General features: G+C 35.7%; 1 protein-coding gene and 1 pseudogene across 1 annotated transcript; one reads left to right on the top strand and one right to left on the bottom strand.

The window, feature by feature from the left end:
- Positions 1 to 6678: 6678 nt before the first annotated feature.
- On the top strand, positions 6679 to 19154 carry LOC133314960 (L10-interacting MYB domain-containing protein-like). Its single transcript, XM_061516506.1, has 4 exons — positions 6679 to 6785; positions 15465 to 15567; positions 18143 to 18505; positions 18594 to 19154. The coding sequence occupies exons 1-4, from the start codon at positions 6679 to 6681 to the stop codon at positions 19152 to 19154; spliced, it is 1134 nt and encodes a 377-aa protein (XP_061372490.1).
- A 705-nt stretch (positions 19155 to 19859) lies between these two features.
- On the bottom strand, positions 19860 to 21984 carry LOC133314959 (uncharacterized; annotated as a pseudogene).
- Positions 21985 to 25904: the final 3920 nt, after the last annotated feature.

The following is a 25904-nucleotide window of genomic DNA, read 5'->3' as shown; positions in this document are numbered from 1 at the left end:
AAACAGAAAATAAAAGGGATTCAAAGGAATTTCCTGGATTAACCGGATTTTGTATATCGAAAGTATAAAGGAAAATTACAAACAGTAATGACAGTAGCTACTAAAATAGGAAGATTACAAAGTGCAAAAAAGGTAAATGACTGAAAGAATTTACAGATAATCGATGCAATTCGAGATTCATCCCTTCTCTCCCAAGTTCCTAGCCCATTCCCAAGTAATTGCCTCCAAGGCCTTGTCATCACACAGATTTTGTGAATTAAGGGACAAACATAAGGTTTTGACCATTTCATTGATACACCCACCCTAAGTTTGAAGGGGAAATGTCGGAGTAATATACGTTGAATAGCTCGCTGTGATGTTCGAGTAATTCATATCTGTTCAGTAGCTAGCTGTCAGTTTAACTGTCAACTAACTACCTAACTGTTAAGTAGTTAGATGAGTTAGAATCTGTTAGGTGAATCAGATCCCGGTCTCTATTATAAATATAACATAAACTAAAGGGTTCTTTTAAAGTTCCTTTTTCATCATTATTTAGATAATAAAAACCCCAAATATCGAGGGTAGGGGTATTGATGGATGGAAAATATGTATTCAATTTGAATTTGACTTTGTAAAAGACTCTCTCTTATTGATTATCCTCTTTATTCTTTTGCATCCAGATGCTGCCAAGTTGCTGAAGAAGACTTATTTTAGTGGAGGTTTGTGGGTTACTGGTTACACGCCTCTTTGTCGTAATACTTGATTATTGATTGGCTGGTCCTCATCACAGGAACGGTTGCTGCATCAATTGCTGACATTGATTTTATTAAAAGAAGAGAAGGTATTGAAGAACTGTTTGAGGATGGCCATGGCTTTAAAATCCTGAATTCTCTTACTGTACCAGCAATATCATGGTATGCAGAATTGGATAAATATATAAAATATCCATTTACCTACATGAATTTTACTGTCATAATATCATTCTATCATTTGAAGTTTCTAATGGTTGTCTATTTGTAAACTTGTTAATCGTATGGATGGTTTAACTTGTTTTTAAACACTTGCTTGTAAAAAATATGGAAAAGTACATTCAGCCACCCTAAACGAGACATTTTGCGAAGTACCACCACGAGCTCTAAAGTTGTTCAGATTAGTTCTTTAACTATCATTTCAATAGATCCTTTGGTTTTGTTTCTGTTAAGTGATCATGGTAAATCCATGTGGAAAAATATGATCCATCTATTTAGAATAAATTGGTACTGTTGATTATTTTATCATTTTAAATCTTATTTTATATAATTTTCAATCATCCCAAATTAAAAAAAAATCAACATCAACATTAATATTACCTTTATTCCAAACTAATTGGGGTCGGTGGTAGATGAACCCAAATGAAAGATACGAAGAGATTGAAAAAGGATAAAAATGAAAGTTAAGTGTGTGTGTGTGTTTATATATATATATAAATTAAAAAAATAAAATAAAGAAATATATCAACCATTATACTCTCTGGGCAATGAAAGGAAGGAACTAAAGTTCAAGATGAACAACTTCACTATCGCGTGGTGGTTGATCCTCTTCAACTTCACTGCTATCTGTGTCACCCTCTCTGTAGTCATTGAAATTGTTGTGTGTGGATTGAGTCACTTGTCTGTCCTAGAATGTGAGTTGTATTAACGTAGCTTTCTGCGAGACCTGAGCACGTTGGGTCAGGTTTATCTAAGGTCCTTCAGCCAAGATCTGTTCATTTTGTTTGATTGAGAGCTGTTCGTGACTCATTAGCTCAATTCCAAGATTAGCAACGGAGTAGGATCTGTCTCGACCATGCACCATCTTTACAAAAGGATTGTACTAAGAGGGAAGACCTTCAAGGATAGTCTCTGTGTGTTCTTCTATTGTTATAGGACTTCCAATCGATTTCAACGAATCACATATTGTTTTGATTATGGCTAGATATTCTTTTGCACTTTTTGTTCCTTTCTTCATCGTCTTTAACTCAGATCTGAGTTGTCGAGCTTGAGATTTCATAACACCGTGAAAGAGTTTGTGAATATTCTCCCAAGCTTCAAACGAGTGTTTAATTGGAAGGATATCATTAACAACTTGCTCTGAGATGGTGGACAACAACCATGTTAGCGACATCTGATCTTGCGTTAGCCATTCTGTATAAGCTACGCTCAACACATCGTTTTCGCGATCTTCATCTGAATCGAATTTCAAAGGAATTTTTGGATTCACAAGACAACGTTGAAGCGGATGATCAGAGGTTATGATTGGTTCGATAATCTGATTCCAGTAGAAGTAGTTATCTTTTGTTAGTTTTGCAAAGATTTGAAAGTTGAAAAGTGACGAAGGGTTCTTTGGCTCCATGGAGGTTGATTTGCTTTGCTGAGCTGCACTAGAGTCGGAATTGGATGCGGAAGACATGGTTAGGAGGTATTGTATGTGTTAGAGAATAATATAAACTATTATTGTAGCCTCACCCACCAGCTTAAGCTTTTGGGTTGAATTGGTACTTTACATGGTATCAGAGCCTCGGAGTCAAGGGTTCGATCCTCACCGCCCCCCATTTAATAATAAATAACTAATTCTTGTGGAGTTTCTTAGTACAGGTAGGTGGGCCCGTGCATTATCCAACCTTCAAGCGCAGTGGGCTCTCGTGTGAGGGGGCGTGTTAGGGATATATATAAAACCATTAATGTAGTCTCATCCACCAGCTTAAGCTTTTGGGTTGAATTAGTACTTTACAATTTAAAGAACCACTTCAACCCAAAACCTTAAGGTATTGGGTTCATGGATCCTCCCACTTATATGCACTTAACTTATCCCATTACCAACCAATATGAGACTTATCACACTTGAATATTCCAGCAATCTCCCCCTCAAGTGTGAAACCCATCATTGGTTTGCTCCACCCTCAACCGAGTACCCAGGCCCAAAATATTCAACCCCGCCTCCTAGCCAAACATCTGGCTAGCTCGAGCTCAACCCGACTCTAATACCATGTAAAGAACTAATTCAACCCAAAAGATCATTTAATGTAGTGGAAATAACTGAATTTTGAGTTGTTCGATCAAGTAAGGGAAAGTCAATGGAATTCATATCTGTCTCAATGTTTTTTTTTAATTGTCTAAATATTCAAAAATTAAGACCACTCTAATGCCCCCTTTCGCCATGCATAAACTGAACCAACAATTAGAATAAGCACGAAGATGAAAGCTTCTATAAATACGGATACCCCCAAGACATCAAAACTAATTGCCCATGGATAAAGAAAAATCGTTTCAACATCAAAAACAACAAAAACTAGAGCAAACATATAATAACGGATTTGAAATTGTAACCAAGCATCACCCATTGGTTCTATTCCCGATTCATAACTAGAAAGTTTCTTCGGCCCTTTCCTAATCGGGGCTACAATTCCAGAAATTAGAAATGCCAAAATAGGAATAAAACTAGCTTTTGGGTTGAATTAGTTCTTTACATAGTATCAGAGTCTCATGTCCTGGGTTTGATCCTCATCGCCCTCCGCTTTTTCTTGTGGAATTTCTTAGCATAGGTAGGGGGCTTGTGCATATTATCCATCCTTCATGCCCAGTGAGCTCTCGTGTAAGGGGGTGTGTTAGAGAATAATATAAACCATTAAAAAGACCCTCATCCAAGAGCTTAATCTGTTGGTTGAAATGATTTTTTACATGGTATTAGAGCCTCGTGTCCCAGGGGATCCTCACCGCCTCCCACTTTCTCTTGTGGAATTTATTAGCACAGGTAGGTGGGCTTGTGCGTATTATCCGCCCTTCATGCCCAGTGGGCTCTAGTATGAGGGGGTGTTTTAGAGAATAATATAAACCATTAAAAGGCCTTCACCCAATAGTTTAAGCTTTTGGGTTGAATTGATTCTTTACAGTATGGATCAGGCTCTGTTAGAGGGCTCTAATACCATATTAGAATTTCTCCATTGAAGTAAAGCCTGAGAAAGTGAGAGAAAATGTTGAGAGAAAAGAAACTGAACAAGAATCATTTCTTTTATTGAATCTGAAGAAAATGATTTGGTTTACAGAGAGAAAAGGGCGATCTCTATATATATAGCTGAGGCTGACGATGAGTCAGCATGCTAACTAACTATACAACTGAAAGAAAGCTACGCTAATAAGTTGTGTCAGTTAGCTAAACACCATAGAATTCCTTACCCTTTACGTGTCAATAAGCATTGAGAAATTGCCTAACAATAGCCTAAATACAAACCCCTTGCAAGCCAAACCATTCTAAAAGCAATCAAACAGAAGCATGCAGTAAAACAGGGCCAAGTGGTAGCAAGGCGACGTCAAACCCAGAAGAAACAATGAAAACCTCAAAATGGAAACCAAGATGGAGCACCTAGTAGATTGGCACCGTAACACATCAAATCCTCAGCTCAAAGAAGTTAACACTAGATTATTGGTGTTAAGAGAATGGAATGATGGTGGGGTCGATTAGAGTTGTGGAACCCATTCATGATAAGGAATCTAACATGGACAAATGTGGGAGTAGAAAGTGATGTGGGTGGAACATAATCTTGGGTTTAAGTGGTTGGAATTTTTGCATAGGCAATACGAAGGCAAAGACAATAACTGAAAATTAAGGTGAAATGAAAACAGAGCATAACAGACAAATACTGGGAAAGAGCTTGTCACATAACCAATTCTCCCAAAAGTTTAAGTTGTTGGGTAAAGGCACATGAATATTTTATTATCTTTTAGAGTAAATACCCTTTTTGGTCCTCAGCAAATTTCACGATGCCCTATTTAGTCCCAATGAAAAAAAAGGGCATTCGTGGTCCTTGGTTTTTTCAAGTTAGGCCCACGTTAGTCCTTCTGTTAGTGGGGCTCCAACGTCGTTATTAACGGATCTCACGTGTAACATTAAGTTGTTGAGTCACAAGATCACAATCCACCTTGGACAAAGAACGACGTCGTTGAGTGTTTATCCACGTATTTTTATCCAGGCCAGATGATTCTCCTCTAAGTCAAGGAGGCCCTGACACTCATGGTGGTTATTGCTGAAATTTATTTGTTGCGGTTTTGTGACCCTTGATGCAATGATATTCGGTGTATGCACATTCTTGGTGTAGGTCGACGTGGATCATGAGATCGAAAATACCCTTTTAGCCTTTTTAGGTTTTGAACTGGGGTTTGATTTCTCGTTGTTTGACGCTCAAATCAGAATGCATTTCGTGGATGTGAAATTTGGTGCTATGGATTATGATTTACAAATAATTAAATGTGGGATGGACCCCGTTTGAGTTTCTGGTGCTGCATTTAGGTGGCCATTTTTTTGGTCTTTCCTTTGGAGATTTCTATTTTTGTGATGCCTGAGAATGGAATGACGAATTAGATTACTGTGGGTTGTCAATCTATTCTTGTTATCTTGTTGGTCTGTTCAAGACATAGCCTTGTGTATCTATGATAAGAATGTAAGATTTATGGTTAACTACTATAAGCTTTGTCCTGGCTAGCATTATTGACTTGTATATGATTTTGGAAAAGCATTTTTTTCTTAGTGCATTTGAATTTGAGGATTGGTTTTCCAAGGAACTTTCTTGATTTGCAGAGTCTGAGCTCTGCAAATTTGCCCCTCAAAAGTTGAACTACGACTGTTTGTTTGGAAACAAAAATGGGTCACCATTTTGTTTCTTTCTTCATGTGCATCTTTGTTGTTAATGAGGGGCTTTGAATAAATATATCTCTTGGGGGATTGCATTATTTGGTTTCTTATAGCTAGACATTCTTATGTGTCTATGTTTTTGGTTTTTGGTTTCATTCTTTATGGATATTTTTTCCATTGTAACATTCAGTGGTTGTTTCCACTGTGAGTGTATCATGATGGACAGGTGAGCCCCAACACCCATGCATACACCACATGGACAGGCTGTTCCCGAGTGATCTATTTTTGTTCTTAAAACTTGTGAAACTCAAGAATATGATGTAATCTGCCTTTATACTAAAACACTTGGAATAGCTTGGCATGACAACAAGATGTCAGGATGCTATTTAGCAGGCAGAAATAGGACCAAACTAGTATACACTAGACCAAAGTGAATTATTGCAAGCTTAATCCCATCCTCTCCCTTTCTTTTCTTGCCATGGGACAAAATAGTAAAAGAAAGCAGGTAAAAAAGGATAGAGTGCTTATGTTGTTGGAATTTTTTTTTTTTTGACTGACAAGCAGTTACATTATAAACATATTTTGTTTCCTATCATAGAAGTAGTGGGTAATTTCTAGATAAGAGGTTGAAAATATTTGATATACAGGTTGAAATCTATTTGGCATCTGTATTAGATATTTAACAATCTTATTTTGTGTATTTTTTGTTGGCTAATATACGGCAGTCTTTGAGTGATAAACAAGTTGCTAGGTTGAGAGAGGAGATCACAAATTCAGTGGGCATAAGAAAGCTTGTTTCAGTTTCAGATGATGATTTTTTCATTGAACGTTTGATCTGTATGGAGATACTTGAGAATATGGCAGATGTGGCTGGGTCTGTGGCTAGGCTTGGGAAGAAATGTAGTGATCCAATTTTGAAAGGTTTTGAATGCCTTTTATGAGTTCATCACTATGGATGTGAATCCATATGGGTGGGAATTCACTTGCAAGAAGATGAAAAAAAAGATCGAAAGGATGGAAAAGTTCATATCAACTAATGCAAGTTTGTAACAAGAGATGGAAGTGTTTGCTGTTCTTGAGCAAACTCTTACAAGAATGAAAGCTAGTGGTGAGTCTGATGTTGTAACTTTAATTGAGTTTCAAAAGAAGATTGGATGGAAGAGGTAGGAGGTGAAGAACTTACAGGATATTTCTCTGTGGAACAGGACATGTGATTATGCCATCAACATGGGGGGAGACCATCACGATGTTGATGGCGATGGGAAATTTCAGTATATTATCTCCATTTTTTGCAGAAACGAACGTAAAATGGTTTTGGGAAATTTTGTTAGGGTTCTCTATTTTCCTTTCTTGCAACGTCTTTGTTAGAAATAATATTAATTTATTATTATTAGAATAGTCTAGAATAGTCTAGATTGTGGGCTTGGCCCATTAGGTCATCCCATTAGGTCTTTTAGTCTCTATAAATAGAGAGCCTCCTTGTACAGACTTACACACTTGAATATACAATATATTTCAGATTCAATTTGGTATCAGAGCTCTCGATCTGAGGGCTCTGCTTCCGCATATATATCTTTTCCTTTCTTTTTACTGTCGTGCATCATACCGGCAACCATCCTTTCACACCTAACCCTTATTTAGTCACAAATTTTTTGTCCTCAACCTCGTATCATCAGGAAAAAGATCGTCAGCCTCCGTTCATCGCCGGAAACCGCCACAAAACCACCGTCCGCCACTGTTCACCGCCGTCAGACTGCTTTTCCGGCGACTTTTCCGACCAACCACCACGCGATCAGGAGCGGCTCAGGGAGGCGACCCTGTCTGTCCAAGTCGCGTGTTGATCGGAGCATCCACGCGCCGATGGAAGTCTCCAGCGGCCGAACCACTGTTCCGGCGCGTGAGCCACCGTCCGGCCACCGTTCCAGGCCGGACCACCACCATCTTGCTCGCCTCCTCACCCTCTTTCCAGATCTGGTCTCCGTTCGTTGTGGGTCCCATCCGTTTGAAAGATATCAGTGAAAAACCCGCTGTTTGGACACTTTTGTGCAACGTTTTTGCGCGATTTCTTGCTTTCTTGTAGTTCTTTGCTATTTTCTGGTCATCTCCTTTTATTTTGTGATGGAGGGCTCAAATAATGCGTCCAAAAACACGACTGGAATCATCTCCGGAACAGTGTACGCGGTCGCAGACGTGGCCGCAGACAGAGGCCTCGTTGCAATTATTGCCAGAATCTTGGGCATTTTGAAGAACGCTGCTATAGGAAGTACCCTCATTTGAAGCCACCGACTGCCAACTTTGCTCAAACTGATGTTACGCCACCTTCAATTGGATTAGTAACTCTTTCAAGTGCCGACTATGAGGCACTTCTCAAGAAGGTTTCTTCTCAGCATCCTACTCAAGACACTGGTAATCATGTTGCTTGTTTTTATCAATCATCTCTTGGACCCTGGATAATAGACTCAGGTGCTACTCATCATCTTTGTGGTAATAAAGATCTCTTCACTTCACTTTCTTATTCTAATAACCTACCCCCTGTCACTCTTGCTGATGGCACTAAGGCTCCTGCTCGTGGAATTGGGGAAGCTAACCCAACTCCCCTTTTAACTTTGAGTTCTGTTTATTATATACCTGGCATTCCTTTTAATTTAATCTCTGTTAGCCAGTTGATTCATTCTCTTTCATGTACTATTACCTTCTCTAAACAATCCTTTTCTATGCAGGATTCGGGTACGGGGAAGACGATTGGAGCAGGCGTTGAGTCACGAGGTCTCTACTATCTGATTGCACCACCTTCTCCAGTAGCCTGTTCTCTCACAGGGTCTCCTGAGCTAATTCACAGCCGTCTGGGTCATCCAAACCTCTCCAAGCTTCAGCATATGGTTCCCTTTTTATCCAATCTTAAGTCTTTAAACTGTCATTCTTGTCAGCAAGGAAAACACACTCGCTCCTCCTTTGCTAATAGAGTCAATAAAACAGCTGATGCTCCTTTTTCTATTGTTCATTCTGATATTTGGGGTCCGAGTCGAACAACGTCTGTCTTGGGTTTTCAGTATTTTGTCACCTTTATTGATGATTTCTCCCGTTGCACTTGGGTTTATTTAATGAAAAATCGTTCTGAGTTATTTTCAATTTATCAAAAGTTTGTGCAGAAATAAAAACTCAATTTGGTGCTTCTATTCAAATCTTGCGCAGTGATAATGCAAAAGAGTATGTGTCTCTTGAATTTTCTAAATTTCTGGATACACAAGGGACGATACACCAGACTACCTGTCCCCACACTCCACAACAAAATGGAGTCGCTGAACGTAAAAATAGACATCTAGTTGAAACTGCACGTACCCTTCTCATTCATATGAACGTCCCACTCCGTTTTTGGGCAGATGCTATTATCACCTCATGTTTCCTTATCAACCGCATGCCCTCTTCTGTGCTAAATAATGATGTTCCCCACAGTATTTTGTTTTCCGGAGCACCTTCTTATCCTCTGCCTTTACATATTTTTGGCTGTACTTGTTTTGTTCATGATCTTACTCCAGGTAAAGACAAGTTGACATCCAAGGCCTTCAAATGTATTTTCCTTGGGTATACACGTTTTCAAAAAGGGTATCGTTGCTATTCTCCTGATCTCAAGCGTTATATCGTTTCTGCTGATGTCACTTTCCTTGATCAGCAGCCTTTTCACTCTACTCCGTCTCCAGTGTCCCAAGTTGATCAGGTCCTTCCTGTTCCTTTTCTTGACTTGTCTTTACCAGCTGCAGGTGACCCTATTCCAGAGGAGCAACCAATTACCTCCATACCTGCAGATCGTCCTCTCCTCACATACCAGCGTCGTCAGCCTGCACCTCCTCCGACTTTGCCTCTTGATGACTCATCGCCCTTTCCCGTCGGCTCTTCTCCTCCGGATCCTCCATCAGAGACTCCTCCCATTGCCCTTCGGAAAGGTATTCGATCCACTCGAAATCCTCATCCCCTTTATTCTTTCTTGAGTTATGACAGACTTTCTTCACAATATTTTACTTTTGTTTCTAGTCTCTCTTCTGTTTCCATCCCTAAAACCACAGGTGAAGCACTATCTCATCCAGGGTGGCGCCAGGCGATGCTTGATGAAATGCAGGCACTTCACTCCAATGGCACTTGGGATCTTGTTTGTGCTCCTCCCGGGAAGTCTGTTGTTGGTTGTCGATGGGTGTTCACAGTTAAAGTTGGTCCTGATGGCACTGTTGATCGCCTTAAAGCTCGCTTAGTGGCCAAGGGATACACACAGATCTTTGGTCTTGATTATGGGGATACCTTTTCTCCTGTTGCTAAGATGGCTTCTGTTCGCCTGTTTCTTGCCCTTGCCGCCGTTCATCACTGGCCCCTTCTCCAACTTGATATTAAGAATGCTTTTCTACATGGTGACTTCCAGGAGGAAGTTTATATGGAGCAACCACCAGGTTTTGTTGCTCAGGGGGAGAGTTCTGGAATGATATGTAAACTTCGGAAATCTTTATATGGCCTGAAGCAATCTCCTCGAGCCTGGTTTAGCCGCTTTAGTTCAGTTGTTGAATCCTTTGGCTTAATCAGAAGCAAAGCCGATCATTCTGTCTTTTACCGGCATAGCTCTTCTGGCCAGTGCGTTTATCTCCTGGTCTATGTTGATGACATTATCATTACAGGCAGTGATCATACCGGGATTGATCAGTTGAAAGAGCATTTATTCAATCAATTTCAGACCAAAGATCTTGGTAGACTTCGATATTTCTTGGGGATCAAAGTTGCACAGTCTAGGCGGGGCATTTCCATCTGTTAGAGGAAGTATGCACTGGATATCCTAGATGAGACTGGCATGTTAGGTTGTAAACCCATTGATACACCTATGGACCCCAATGATAAGTTATTACCAGGACAGGGGGAGCCACTGCCAGATCCCAGTCGCTACCGCCGACTAGTTGGAAAATTGAATTATCTTACTGTGACAAGGCCAGATATCTCCTTCGCAGTCAGTGTTGCAAGTCAATTTCTTGATTCTCCCTGTGACTCCCATTGGGATGCAGTTATTAGAATTCTCCGATATATTAAAAAGGCGCCAGGAAGAGGTTTATTATATACAAATAAAGGGAGTTCAGAGATCTCTAGTTATTCAGATGCTGACTGGGCAGGTTCTCCTTCAGATAGACGATCCACCTCAGGGTATTGTGTTCTCTTCGGAGGAAATTTGATCTCTTGGAAGAGTAAGAAGCAAACTGTGGTCGCCAGATCCAATGTGTAACACCCCAAATGTAAATACATATAGGGTGCACCTTCATCATGCATTCAACGCGCGAAAGTCTAAATTTAAACTTTACGAATGCAAATATCAGAGTGCGGAATGGAAACACATAACCATACTTATTCCATATAAAATTAAAAGCGTTAAAACGTCAATACAAAATAAATAACACTAAACATTATTTAATGTAATCCCAAAAAGATTAACTAATCATAAATAAAAACATAATTTATGCCGCATCATAAGCCCAGTCATAATGTGGTTGTGGTTCCTCTAGCCATTGTGTACTTAGTGCCTCATCGAAATCATAATGTGGAAAAGCTTCTATTAATAATTTCATAGCCTCAGTCCATAGGCCTCTATCTGTTAGATCCTTTAGTTTCTCTTCGCAGGTAGGTGGAGTTTCTCCTTCTTTACGTACCAGTCTCTTACCCTTTCTTTCCCACATAACTTTCTTATTACTTTCTTTCATCTTTTCCTGAAATGGGTGGTCAAGGGGGGTGAGATTTTGGGGAAAATCTCAGTAAGGTTCACAGCTGGAGCATTCTCTAACTATGACGCTTACTCCTGCAACAGTTTATAATAACAATACAAAATGGAACATTTAACATCATCATATAAAAATATCATGCCATCATCATCATCATCATATTCCTGCCGGCTTTTACGGACTTACGGAGATACCCAGAGTCCTCGTCAGGTTGCAACTGGAGTATCAGTGCACAGGCCAACATTTAATAGCATGGTTTTAAGTTTCAAAAATATCATAATCACATAATGTAAAGCACTATAAACATATTGCAGTCAAACCATAACTTATCATAGTTTCATAATCGTGGCATACATAGAGAGATTACTTCAACAACTGTAAACACTTACAGTACTTGTCGTTCTTTACTTGTATACTTTCAACTTTTGATCTCTTTACTTGCCTGTTTGCTCCCTTGACTCCCTAACATCATCATATCATCTTTTAGTAACTTATATAACATTCAACATTTGTGTTTTATCCATGTATAGGTCTCGGCTTTGCAGGTTTAATCACCTAGAGGAGTTGTTTTGCTTACTTACCCACTTGTTTAGGTTTTAGGACATTACTAGGTCATCATAACACTTAATAGAATTATTAAAGATTTCATTCTAGGCATGTATAGGTTCGGCCAGCATAGATAAACATCTAGGAATATAATTTTTAAAACATGCTTTCAATTATATTATTAACTTAACATGGTTAGATCCTTTCAACATTAATCAAATAAAACCTCTTTTAGCTACATACCATTCGACCTTATTGCCCTAAAATACCTAAGGGATTACTTCTAAAACATGCTTCTAACATTACTGATAATTTATCATATTTAAATCCTAGAGCATCATTCAAAACATCATCTTATATATTCGGCCAACTAAGGTTATGATCATGCAAAATTGATTTAGAACCTAGGCTACTAAACATGCTAATCTAACATCATCATTTCATCATCTTTCATATCATTTAAACATCTCTTCATGTTTATAATTATCATACATGGTTCGGCCTTCTAGGGATCATATACTTAGGATATCACTTTCATGCTTTTACATGTCATTCCTAACCAAGAAGGTTCATAGGTTTACCTTTGATGATGATCAACGACTTAAGGAAACACTTCTTGACCTTTGACTACTTTGAATCTTCTTGAATGAACTTCCTTCCTCCTTGAACATACAAGGCCGCAAGCTTAAAGAGAGGAGAAGAGGGATTTTCTTGCTTAGAGATGAAGGGTTCTTTGGTGGAATTATTAGGAAGAAGGACTAAGATCCAGGCTTGTATTTGATCTTGGAACAATTAGGTATTTCTCACTAACACACTCACCATTTCGAAGCATTCATGGACTTCACAAAATGAACTAATCTCTTTGTTCTTTCCTTTGGTAGTGCCGCGGCTATAGAGGGAAAAAGGAGAGACTAAAGCTTGTTCAAATAGGCAACCTAGAAGCCTTGCCATTACTTGATTGCTGGTAGGTTTCGATCACATTAAATGAGAGTAAGGTGGTGATTTGTTGTCATAGGTTAGATTGCTTAATTTAGGGACAAGAACATGATGTCAATTTCCTTGATTAAGGAAATTTAGTGATTGCTTGATTTAAGGAATTGATGATGTGTGACTAATCGTCATAAAGGTTGCTTCCTTGATTTAAGAAACAGAATTATTTGATTGATTGACATATTGTCATCAATTTGCTTGATTTAGGGAAAGTGATTGACTACTAATCATCATAATCCTAACTTCCTTGTTTAAAGGAATTTGACTGGCTTGACTTAAGGAAATTCGATTTGCATTTAATGGCTTGAAAATCAAATAAAATCAAATTCATTTCCTACACCTAGGCCGCGGATTTTAAATGCTTGGAAGGAAAAGATTTCCTTTAATTTTGGACCATGATTTATTCCTTAAGATTATGGACCTTTAACCTATTAACCTGACCTAATTTGTGCCTATTTTTCCATGATTTTATGACACTTTAAATTAAATTCTTAGAGCTTGTTTTCTCTAGTAAAACCGTGGGCTTCTTGCTTGTAGGGAAAGAATTATAATTTAATTCCTAGTCATATAGTACTTCTTTAGGTTTATTATGTCATGGCCTTACTTTGGGCTTTAACTTGATTTGGGTTTCATTTACCTTATTGGACTTTACTTTATCATATAGAGCTTTCTTTGTATCACTTGGACTTGTCCACATTAAATGGAATTAAAACTTCCTTTGTTGGGTTATACTTTGATCAATGAATTCATTGGATCCCTAATGCTTATGTCTTTGGTCCATTGGACCCATACTTCTAATTTACTTAATCATAAACTATTTCATCTGAAATGTCTCGTTTATTAATTATCATAATTCTTCATTAATCATGATACAATATTTAGGGTTGTTATACAATACGGAGGCATAATATCGGGCAATGGCAAATGCAACCTGTGAGCTCATCTGGCTGAGACAATTGCTGAAGGAACTCCATCTCTGTGAACAAAAGCCTATGAAGCTCATTTGTGACAACCAAGCCGCTTTGCATATTTCCTCTAACCCAGTCTTTCATGAGAGAACCAAGCATATAGAAATTGACTGTCATTTTGTTAGAGAAAAGATCCAGTCAAGGGAGATCGAGACAGCATTTGTCAATTCCAATGATCAACTTGCGGATGTATTCACTAAAGCTCTAAGAGGTCCCCGAATAGATCATATTTGTAACAAGCTGTGAGCTTTTGATATATATGCACCAGCTTGAGGGGGAGTGTTAGAAATAATATTAATTTATTATTATTAGAATAGTCTAGATTGTGGGCTTGGCCCATTAGGTCATCCCATTAGGTCTTTTAGTCTCTATAAATAGAGAGCCTCCTTGTACAGACTTACACACTTGAATATACAATATATTTCAGATTCAATTGTCTTTACCATGAGCAATGAGCAACCTCGAGTGAGATGCAAGTGATACACTCAACGACATCGTTTTTTGTCCAAGGTGGATTGTGACATTGTGACTCAGCAACTTAACATTACACGTGAGATTCGTTAATAACGACATTGGAGCCCCACTAACAGAAGGACTTACGTGAGCCTAATTTGAAAAAAGCAGGCACCACAAATGCCTTTTTTTTTCATGGGGACTAAATAGGGTATCGTGAAATTTGCTAAGGATCAAAAAAGGTATTTACTGTATCTCTTAACACGCTCCCTCATGCTAGAATCTTTTGGGTTTTGAAGTTGGATAATGCACATATCCCTTTTTGGTTTACCTTATGCCAAAACTTAACTTTTTTGTTATAGTATTGGGGCAACAAGGATCAAACTCTAGATCATTTGAAAATAGGCTCTGATACCATGTCAATTTTTGGTAGAGTTTGTTGTAAATTTAGAGAGCTATAATACGCCTCTTCCCACAACATTAGGACCTTTTGCTTAATTATTATTTTTTTGAGTTATTTTGTGTTTTGTTACTTTGTATTCTACATCACACACACTGATATGCTCGCTATACTCACTGTTATTATTCTAAAACTTAATTAATTATGAGAGTGGATGTGTGAGGATTGAATTTAAAGCCAATTTAATAAAAGCATTGATATGGATGCAATAAATCATTCAACTTAGTTACTCAAATGCTGAAGTATTTAGCAGATGTTGGAAAATATCTTTAATTTAGGAAAATAATTCCTATATCTTCTATTTAGGGACTATCTTTAATTTAGGAAAAAAAGTTCGTATATCTTCTATTTAGGGAATGGTTATTCTGTAAATAAATAGAATTTGATTTGCATTATTTTCAATAATTTGCTAGTTTCCTTATCTTAGATATTGCAAATTTTTTAGTATTAGAGACTGCAAATTCCTAATTTCCTATTATTAGATATTGTAAATCATGCATAAATAGATGGTACTACCGAGGATTTCCTTACAAATCCCTTTGTACTGCTGAAAGTCTAGCAATGTTTCTTAATGCAATTACGAGTATTAAATATCATTTATTATTATATTGTTTTTACTTTTTTTCAACATTATTTTCTTTGAATTTTTATATCTTAAAGCATGCAAAATTTGTTGCCTTGTAGGCATACAACATCTCTTGCCTTGTATACAAGGAAAATGCTTTTGGCCCTGAGGCATGGCAATGGATCTAGTATGTGCTTCCTCTATGGACGTCATAATTCAATGGTTAGTTATTGCACATTTTTTTGTCCAATTTATAGTTTTTTATGCACTAGTGATTTGTGCTTTAACAATTATGAGACTAATGGACATTGGTTGGTTGCGTCCTTTTCCCCCCCTGAATTTCTGTAAGTTCTTTTTTTTATTTTTCTCTTGCAAACTTTTTTCAGTTATGACAACATAAAGATAGAGAAATTAGGCTAGTCTTGCTACAAATGTAATTGTTTAGAACTTTTGAAATAGTAGTCTTACATTATAATATTAGGACTTGAAAAGAAAGGAAGGGTAAAGAAAACAGATTGAACATGAGCAAAAGGAATCTTAAATGAATGAGAATCCTTTGAATTGGAGTCTTTTTTGGGTCTCCTTGACTCTTCCTTAGTTTGCTAGTCTGGATAAAAGGATTTTGTCTCTTGATCATTTAGGATAGCATTTATGCAAATCTTTTATTCAATTGCTAACTTATTCATTCAAAAGAGTAACATCTATTTTGATAAACTTTGTCAGAGAAAATATAAACCATTAAAAAGCCCTCACCCATCAGCTTAAGATTTTGGGTTGAATTGATTTTTTACAAACTTCTTTGGAGGTCCCAACTTTTTGGGTAAACTATTTGCATTCTGCATAGTGATAATGCAAAAGAATATTTTTCTACCCCATTTAGTTATTTTATGTAGTTTCATGCAATGATTCATCATTCCACTTCTCCTCACTCATCTCAACATAATAACATTGCCAAAAGATAACAACTTCATGTCATTGTGTTTAACCTATAGGGTTTAGGTTGAGAAGGAGGAAAAAAGAGATATGAATATTATTCTCTTATGTATATTGTTGTTTATTGAAAAAGGTTTTCAGTATATTGATTTGAATAATTACATGAGGAATGAGGAGTATTTATACAAGGAAAAATAGCTAAGCATGACTAAGCTATGATTCACCAAACCTAATCACAATCATAAGAATGACTCAGCTATGACTCACTAAACGTAATCACAATTAATTCTAATCAATTACAATTAATCCTAATTAATAGGAAATAAAAAAACAATCAATCCTAATTAATCTTAATTATTCCTAATTAATAGGAAATAAAAACGGAAAAATATTTGAATTTGAATTCTGATTTTCTACATTGTTATATGATATGATGTGATATAAAATACAAAGCCTAAGCTTAAGATGTTTGATATAGGTCACATTAATGGTTTTATATTATATTTTTTTAACATGTCCCCTCACACAAGAGTCTATTGTATTTGAAGGGTGGACAATTCACAAACTACCTACTTGTGTTAAGAAATTCCTCAAACTTGTAATCATTTGGTCACAGAGGCTCTGATATAATGTAAATGGCCAATTTAACCCAAAAGGTTAAGTTGTTAAGTAAATGTCACATTAATAATTTTATGTTATATCTCTCTAACATAAGCTTAAGCTGAGCTTATATATATATATATATATATATAAGGATTTTGTGGCTCTTGCAGTTACAGAAAACTTTGTCAGCAGTCAACATTACTTGTGGGGATTTAGGAGTGAATAAAGTGTGCGACTCTGACTTGGTGTGAAGAAAAGAGCTTAGGTGTCATTTATGTCCACTAGGTGCATTATGGGTGTGGGTATGATATATATATATATATATATATTGTTGGATAGGAATGGATGTAATATTATAACATTAATATTTTCTCATTTTCTCTGTACCACTTTTCTTAAATAAATTTGTTTATACTTGTCCATGAGATTAACTCAAAGTATATGGATTTATTCACAGCATGTACATAATCATATCATATTAAATTTAAATCTTTTATGACCTTTGTTTTATTAGAGGGTTAATATCTTTTTACAGACTTATCTCTGTTATGTATTTTTGACTTAGACTAGTTGTGATTTTAAAGGTATTCAGAGTTATTTTATATTTATACATTTTCTAAATAAAACTTTGTTATTGGTAGAATCTTAGGTTTGGTGTTATGACATACAATCTCGTGCTTTACAGGTATCCTAGGTAGGATCTATGAGTTTGATAACCGAGAGTGGTACCTTTATTGACTGGCTCTGTCAGTAGGTAATCAATGAACATTTTAAAAGAAAACTCTGGTCTCAGAACCGTGTACATTGATGTCAGAATGCTATTTTCTATTCAATTGATAAAGAATGCATAAGCATGGGATTTCAATTATACTATTTTTTTGTTAGGTGAAAATATTTTCTTTGAGGTTGCTTCTGTAATACTAATGATATTAATAGAGACGATTATTAGTATGAGCCCTTAATTTCCTTTTCTTTTAAGTTCAAGATTTCATTGATGGAACCTAAAAGTATTGTTCCTTTATGATGTAACCTTTTCTGGGTGTACTGCATGTGAATTTTGACACGTAGGCACTCACAAGTATTGGATTCTTATTACTTCAGAATTCATACCATTTCTTCCCCATTGCTTTTGTAAAACTTTTAGTAACTTAGTGGTTCATAGTTCATACTATGTTTAATTAAATGGGGATAATAAAATCAACTTAAATGTTATGATGTGTGGATTATTATATTGAACTGTTTGTTTCAATTTTTTTGTCAGCGTGTAGAAATGGAGCACTGTGATCCGCAAGTACACAGAAGGGATATGAAAAATAAAGGAAGAAATGTTGTGTGGTCAATTGCAATGGATAAATGCCTAATTGAAGCTCTGGTTGTTCAAGCAAAAAATGGAAACAGAATTGACAAATGTTTCAGTGAAAATGCATATGTTGCTGTCTGTGTAGCTGTAAACACTCGTTTCAACTTAAATTTGAATAATCAGAAAATTATCAACCGTCTGAAGACACTTAAGAAGAGGTATAAAGTAATAAAAGATGTGCTAAGTCAAGATGGTTTCTGGTGGAATCCAAATACAAAGATGATCGAGTGTGATCGTGATGAGCTTTGGAAGAGATATGTTTCAGTGAGTCTATCTTTAATCTTTCCCAGTTTATGAATGTTATGCATTAATTCAAAATACCTATTCTAGTGTTCTCTAATTCGTTGGATAGACACACCCTGATGCAAAAGGATTTCGCGAAAAGCAGATAGATATGTATGATCAGCTTAAAGTTGTTTGTGGGAATGATCAAGCTCCTGGTCGTTGGGCTAAGATGAAGGGTGATAAAAATCAAGTGGACATGAAGAACTGTGAAGATGAATCAGCCTCATTTGCATCTCCCAGTTCAGAAAACATGAGTGAGACAGATGGAACTGAGTCTTACAGTGTGCCTCCAGAGTATGGTCAGATACCGGAGCCTCCTGCGGTTCAACCTCTGAGACAACTTCCCAAACGTCCTTGCAGTTCAGATGCTCTTCAGGATGCATTGATGACGGTGGCATCAAGCATACAACGATTGGCTGATTCAATGGAGCACAGCAAATGCACAATTGATGCTGCAGAGCTATTTCAGGCTGTGATGGAGATAGATGGGTTGGAAGAGGGAAAACAGATGTATGCATTTGAATATTTAAATGCTGATCCTGTCAAAGCCAGAGCTTTCCTGACTTACAATTCTAGGATGAGAAAGATATACTTGTTTAAACAGTTCTGGTGGTGGAGGGGAGGGTGAACAGTGTATTGAACATTTTGGTGTATAGAATATGGGCTTTACTTCTCTCATATAGTAGGAGAAAAGTTGGGCCCACCAATTTTAAAAAAAAGAAAAGAAAAAAGAAACACATCTTTTTATGTGAGTGTAACATAAGAGATGAATCTCATACAACATGAGAATATAATTTCACATAGAATATAGGGATTCTGCTGAATGGATGTTCTCATTTATTAATATGTTTTAAGGTGAATGAGGGTGAACCTTAGAGCAGCGGTAAGATAGCTACTTGGGATCTGAAGGTCGCGGGTTCGAGTATGGAAAACAACCTCTTTATCAAAATGCAAGGATAAGGCTGTGTACTATTGACTCTTGCTCCTATCCTCGCAAATCGGGGAGTCTTGTGCATTGAGATTTTCCCTTTGTGTTTTAAGGTGAATGTATAGTTTCTACACATTGATAGGGAATAGTCATTTGACAGGGTTGGAATTATGTCCCAGTCTATTCCAAGTAAATTCCTTAAATTTTATTTTTAACTAAAGTCATTATTTTTCACTTTTCACTGCTGTTTGGAGCAGCTTGGTGAAGTTCTCTTTCCACCTTGCCTATTACCCCACCCAATTGTCCTTTATCCCATCGTCAAGGTTATGTAGGGAACTTAATTTGATCTTTATAAGGGCTTTGAGAAGGAGAAGGAGACGGGGTGGGGACTGAATTGTTCATAATTTATATCTGGGCAAGCTCTTCACTTAGGTCAATTTTCAAGTTACCCTCACTTACAATTTTAGTAGTATCTTTGGTATATGGTTCTTCTTCACTTCCTTCAAACAGCCAAGATACTAATTCCTCCAGTTTTCCATCATTTACCATTAAAGCCAATGTTGCTCTCTCAGAAGAGAACCTCATTGCCACTACCTGTTGTGCAAGTGCTTCTAGCTTTCTCAACATTATATACCCATTGCACCGGTCATGCAACTCCTGAGCTCTCTTTTCCCCTGCCTCTGGTGCTTCCTCTCATTCTTAAGCTGAATCTTCTCCCTTCTGTCATTATCACAACCGGGAAGAACATCAAGCCGCAAAGAAGAGTTTGTTAATTTCTCTTTAGGGTCTTCTGATTCACCAGAGCAGCTGCTATTATTAGAAACTGAATCATACTCAGACACAGTTCCTTGAGGACTACTAGAATTCTCATCTGTATCATCTATTTTTGGGAAATGGCTGTTGTCATGAATTGGAGCATAAGAAGCAACCAATGATGTTTCTAGAGCTTGAAATGTTCCCAAGATGGGATTGTATGCACTAGCAGGAATGCCACTCCCATGATTAGTAGACCCAGAAGTCTTTGGAGAAGTTTTCTGTTGTTCCTTACCAGCTCCTGCAGAGACCTTCTCCTTGGACTTGGATTTTGATTTCATTGATGGAGACATTCTATTAGTTTCTATATTTGTCCCGCACATATAAATACAACAATAAAGTAGGATCAGTCTCCATTTTATATGTACTAAAACACTACACGTATAACAGAAATTTCACATTAACTCAGTAGCAGAATATTACAACCAGGATCATGGTCATTGTTGTCTGATGCTAAAATGACCTTAAATGTGTTAATTATCCATGCATAGAATAGAAAAGTTCATATATAAATGACCTAGATAACATACAGTTACATTTTTGCTTTCCCATTTCGTAGCAACAAACTAACATATGTATCTAACACTGGATAGTATTAAAATTTAATCAAGTCTTATACAATCAGGTCTTATACTATCAGGTTTTATCCAATACTATGCACCAAACATGCCCTAAGTTGCTACAGTTCCTATGTTAGGTATGTATCCAAAAACTTTACCACTATAAGATTCATTTCAATTATAGCCCCACTGCAATTGCTATCCTAATTTAACACAGATGTTGTGTCTATCATTGGTTGCAAAAACTTAAAAGTCAAAATTTTCCTAACTTAGATTTTAAATGGAAAAGGGTAAAGGTGCAATGCACTTAATCTCCAAACTAAATAAATGAATGAACGATTGAAAAATTAACTGCCCTGGCCACCATATACAACGCTTGAATGGACGTCATACACCAGAACTTCCTATGGACAATCACCTTTATGAGAAAATAAAAAATAATCATTTTACTCTTGATAATTGAGATATAATAAAATTAAAATGAATATATAACTAAGAAAACTGAAGAACCTTTGGGAACCAAAAGCATAGGAATTTGACACCAGGACAAAAGAAAAATATATGGGATCACTAGTCAAAACTAATCCACAGATAAGGCATTACTAACAAGAATCCCCAAAATTAAGGTCAGAATCCATTTCTATTTGTCCTCTACTTTAGAAAATGGAACCTCAACAACAGAAAATAAATCAATAATTAAATAAAAACATGTCCTTATGGGAATGGTGTAATCGACAAAAGAAAAACAAAGAAATTTTGAATACAAGCTTTTCAAACATTTAAAAACCTACAACAATTTTCAAAATGTGGTGGGCACATCCATCTTCTTGTTTCCACCCCACAAAAAAAAAAAAATCATCTCAGAGGAAATGTTCAAAATCCACCAATATAACATCTTGAAAATCCAAACTTTATCCCCAACCCATCACACTAAACCTCCAAAAAAAAAAAATTCAGATCAAAGACTAAAAACCAGAACAGAGGAAAACCAAAAATAATATCCCTTTAAAAATTAAATTCCCAGAACACAGAGCAACCCACATCTATTTACGCTTCAACAGAATGAATAGATCAAAGAAACTGACCTATGAATCACAACAGAGCCTGTGAAGATGATTGGTGATTATGTGCTAGTCTGTTTCTCCTTATTGTTCTTTCTCTTCCTTTTTCTGCCTGTGATATTGCTGCATATTATAATAATATAAAGTAGTTACCCTTTTCTGGTAACAAAGTAAAGTTTCCTTCTTTTTCTTTTTGTTTTATCCACATGGCACCTTCTCGTTTCTTTGTGGCTTCGAGAAAAATAATTAAAAAAAATATGATTGAGTACGATGTTTGAGATCCGATTTTTTTTCTTGTCAAAAGAAAAAAAAAAAAAAAAAAAGTAAAGTTTTCTCTTTCATTAGAAAAAACAGGGAAAAAAAACATGTTTTTTAAATGTTTTGGATCCCATGAACATGACTTACGTCTAACTTCATGAAATATTTAAAAATTTGTTTTCATTATTTTATTTTTCCAACGACACCCTTACCTTCAACTATTTTCGTGTCGGCTTTCAACAAGGGAAGTATACAGAATATATATTTGTAAAGATCTTTTTTTCTTTCCTGGATAATATCATGCATGTTCTTTTTGAGACAAGACATTCATGTAATGATCTGGGCTTTGCTTTTGGAAAATAATTTTGCAATTTGCACAAATAATATTTTTGTATTTGTTTAGAAAAATATTTATAATTAAACTTTTTTATAAATTATTATATAAATCTTTGATCGTGTATATTCTTTAATAATATAAATGAGTTCATTTTTTTTTTGTAAGCAAATGAGTTCAGCTTAACATGCACACGCGCGCGTATATATATATATATATATATATATATATATATATATATATATATATATATATATATATATATGGATATAAACTTATATCCTTTTAGATCCTAGCTGTTGATTTTCGTCCATCAACGGTTATAATTTATTGGATTAAAATTATTAATTAATTAATAATAAATTTGGCCCATTAAGTTTGGCTCAATAGATTATAACAGTTGATGGACGAAAATCAACGGTTAGGATCTAAAAGGATATAAACTTATATCCTTTAAAAAGGATAGATATTTTTCTCACATATATATATATATATATATATACACGAATGAGTAGTTTGTGATAATAAATTGTATAAAACTCATATCATTTTACTTTATTGTTAATGTGATAATAAATTGTATAAAACTCGTACCATTTTACTTTATTGTTAATGTTAATCTAAATAGTTGCTAGGGGTAAAAGTTGTTTGTCTAACACTTATATTTTGCCTTGAGATTGGGCTAAATATGATTCAGATTACAGGTAAAAAGTGGCCCAAAGTCTAAGAAAACAGCCAACTATCATAAAATGGTAAAAAAAAAATGATAATATGGTAATTTACTTTATATTTTACTACTTGCTTGCAGATATTAAAAAGGGCGGTGCCGGTGACAGCTACTGAAATGAAAAGGATGTGGACCGTTAGATGAAGAAAAAGAAAAGAAAAGGCAGTAGTGATCTACGGCTTGGATTTAGTTTTGACTTTTGAGTGCTTAGCTAGAAACTTAAGCTTCTTAGTTTTAGAAAATTTTCTTAAGTTTGAAGCATTTCAATAGTGTTTAGAAGTTTTTTTCTATTACGAATTTCCTAGTTTGTTAGTTGCAAGTTTTCTTTGTAAGCAAGCGAGTGAAGAAGCCATTCTTGGAAGATAAACCAAGATATTTCAGCATTTTCGATTTTGAATCTGAAGATTTCAACTTTATCTTGTTAAGCACTTTCTTTTCTAGCACATTAAATTTCAAAGAACCACTCTGTAGTCTAATACTCTTTACCTTCGAAGTAGGTTTTAATGCATGTTAAATTCAGTTTCAGATTTTATTTTTCAATTACCGATATCATGAGTTTCTAAAATTTCTAGCTAGGATGTTAAATGATTGGAAAGTACCCTTTATTTTAGAAGACTGTTATGCATGATTCTGCATTTCGTTTAACAAAATTTTTAGTTTCAAGAAGCCATGAGAATGGATCTTGAACCATCTTTTTCATGATTCTATAATTGGGAAATTAATGGTTGTGAAATTTTGTTAATTGAAAGCTTGAAAGGTTAGGGATAACCTGAAGTGGAAATTGATCATTAGTCAATTAAAGATCTACTTTAAATATATTGGGAAAGGATTTGATTAGGTTTAAAATCTTAATTGGGAAAATTAAGAAAAGTGCTTCGTTAGTTCATTTTCTTCAAGATTAGTGTTGTAGCATGTCATAAGCAGAGATGCAAATTATTAAGGGAAAATTCATGAGTTTAGAGTTCCAGGACCTTATTACGTGTTATTCGTTGAATTGATATTACAATGACTTTACTGAACTAAATCTGATTGCAATTTAGTTAGTAGAATTTCCAATTTTAAAAGTTGATTTCCTGCAATTCAAGAAAATTAGAATAAAATTCATAAAGAAACTAAAATCCCTGTTCCTAAAGAACGACACTACAAAAAAAAGAATGATTACTGAAGGTTTTTTAATGGAGGTTAAAAAAACCTCCACTAAATAATCTAGTTTTTGGCAGGTTTTAAACCTCCACAATTTATCGTTATGTTTTGCTAAATTAGAAGGCCTTAAATCGAATAAAGAAAAACCAAACGCGCCCAATCTCAATTCCCAATATAAGTGTGGGTGAAAAGAGAAGGCTACAACGATAACTTTTTCTCTCTCGCGCCCATTTTCTGCTCTTCATCTTCTTTTTCTTATTCTCTGATTCTCTCTTATTCTTTTTCTACTTTCTCTCTCTACATTTTCACACCCAATTTCTCTCTTATTTCAGGCAAATCATCGATCGGTACTTGACGAATAACACCTAATCGGTATTTCATAGGTTTTTATTATAAATTTAAGTATAAATTATTCTATAGTTGAATTTCAATTTCGTGTATGTTGTGTTGTTTATTTCTAGGTTATTACAAAACTCCTGAACATAATGAATCAGGGAGAGACGTTTTCAAAGGTTCAGAGAAATATCTATCACCATGCTTATTTGTCGATTAACTTTTTGGAATTATGTTTTTAGTCTCTATTAAAAAATTTTGGGGTAATTTTATTTTTGCTGGATTGAAGACACAAAAGTTTTCTTTGCTATGAGTAATCATCTCCATAGAATTAAGAAAGATAGTCTATCTGATTATAAAGGAATCTCCTCCTCTGGAGATGAGGTCACACATTCTTATGCCGATTTTATTGCTTGTTACATTTATGTCCCTTTAATTTTTTCCCCATTATATTTTATGTTAAGGAAAATTTATATTAAAGATAAAAGAAGGAAAGCATAATTAGGAGGAATGACACCAATTTGAAGTTTATTTGTCTGGCTATTTATTAGCTTATTTTATATTTAAGCAAATCACTAGTCGTTGAGTGACACGGTCTCAAGTGAAACAGAGAAGGTATATGGAAAAACAACATAAGTAGAGAACTATGGTGCGAACCTTGGTTGTGTTCAGTTATTATCAATATCTTACTTTTTTACATGTTATATTTTTTGGCAACCCCCTTTCCTCCCGTTATAAGTTCGTGCAATGAGCAGATGGAAGCCCTTGAAGAAATCTTAATTTTCTAAAGGTGCAGAAATTTTTTAAGTTGCTCTATAATTTTTGTTAACAAAATTTCCAACTACTGACTAATAGATACCCCTCCATGTGTGGCAGCGCTTGAACTAAATGTGCAATGTGTTGCCTCGTTAATTCCTTACATAATAGAAGTTTTTAGTTCCCCCTGGGTATCTAGGTACACTTGAGTGAATTGCATTTGACTTCCTATAATTTAATGGAGTTATTCAAAAGATTAATTTCTTCTTTTGAGTTATTTGAATGAAATAATAGACCAAACAATCTTAGTATTCACTGTCAACGGAGTTGGGCTTGTATTTGAGTTCGTCTAGCAAATTATATTATTTCCAGAGAAGAAATAATAGACCAAATCCTATGCATAAATGTTGTTGCTTATTTAAAATCGTCACATTATTTTTGGATAGTTTGATGGAGAATAGAACT

This window comes from Gastrolobium bilobum, unplaced genomic scaffold, assembly GCF_033153095.1.
Source record: "Gastrolobium bilobum isolate Gb01-03AN ecotype WA unplaced genomic scaffold, APGP_CSIRO_Gbil_v1 utg176550, whole genome shotgun sequence".
NCBI classification, from domain to species: Eukaryota; Viridiplantae; Streptophyta; class Magnoliopsida; order Fabales; family Fabaceae; genus Gastrolobium; species Gastrolobium bilobum.
The sequence above is the reverse complement of the archived record's forward strand: the minus strand, read 5'-3'. Positions and strand labels throughout refer to the sequence as shown.

Excerpts from the sequence above, each read along its gene's own strand:
- LOC133314960 (XM_061516506.1), top strand. The coding sequence starts at position 6,679 with ATGGAAGTGTTTGCTGTTCTTGAGCAAACTCTTACAAGAATGAAAGCT. Across the intron at positions 15,568-18,142 it reads ATGGACGTCATAATTCAATG|CGTGTAGAAATGGAGCACTG; the intron begins GTTAGTTATTGC and ends TTTTTTTGTCAG. Across the intron at positions 18,506-18,593 it reads TTTGGAAGAGATATGTTTCA|ACACACCCTGATGCAAAAGG; the intron begins GTGAGTCTATCT and ends TTCGTTGGATAG.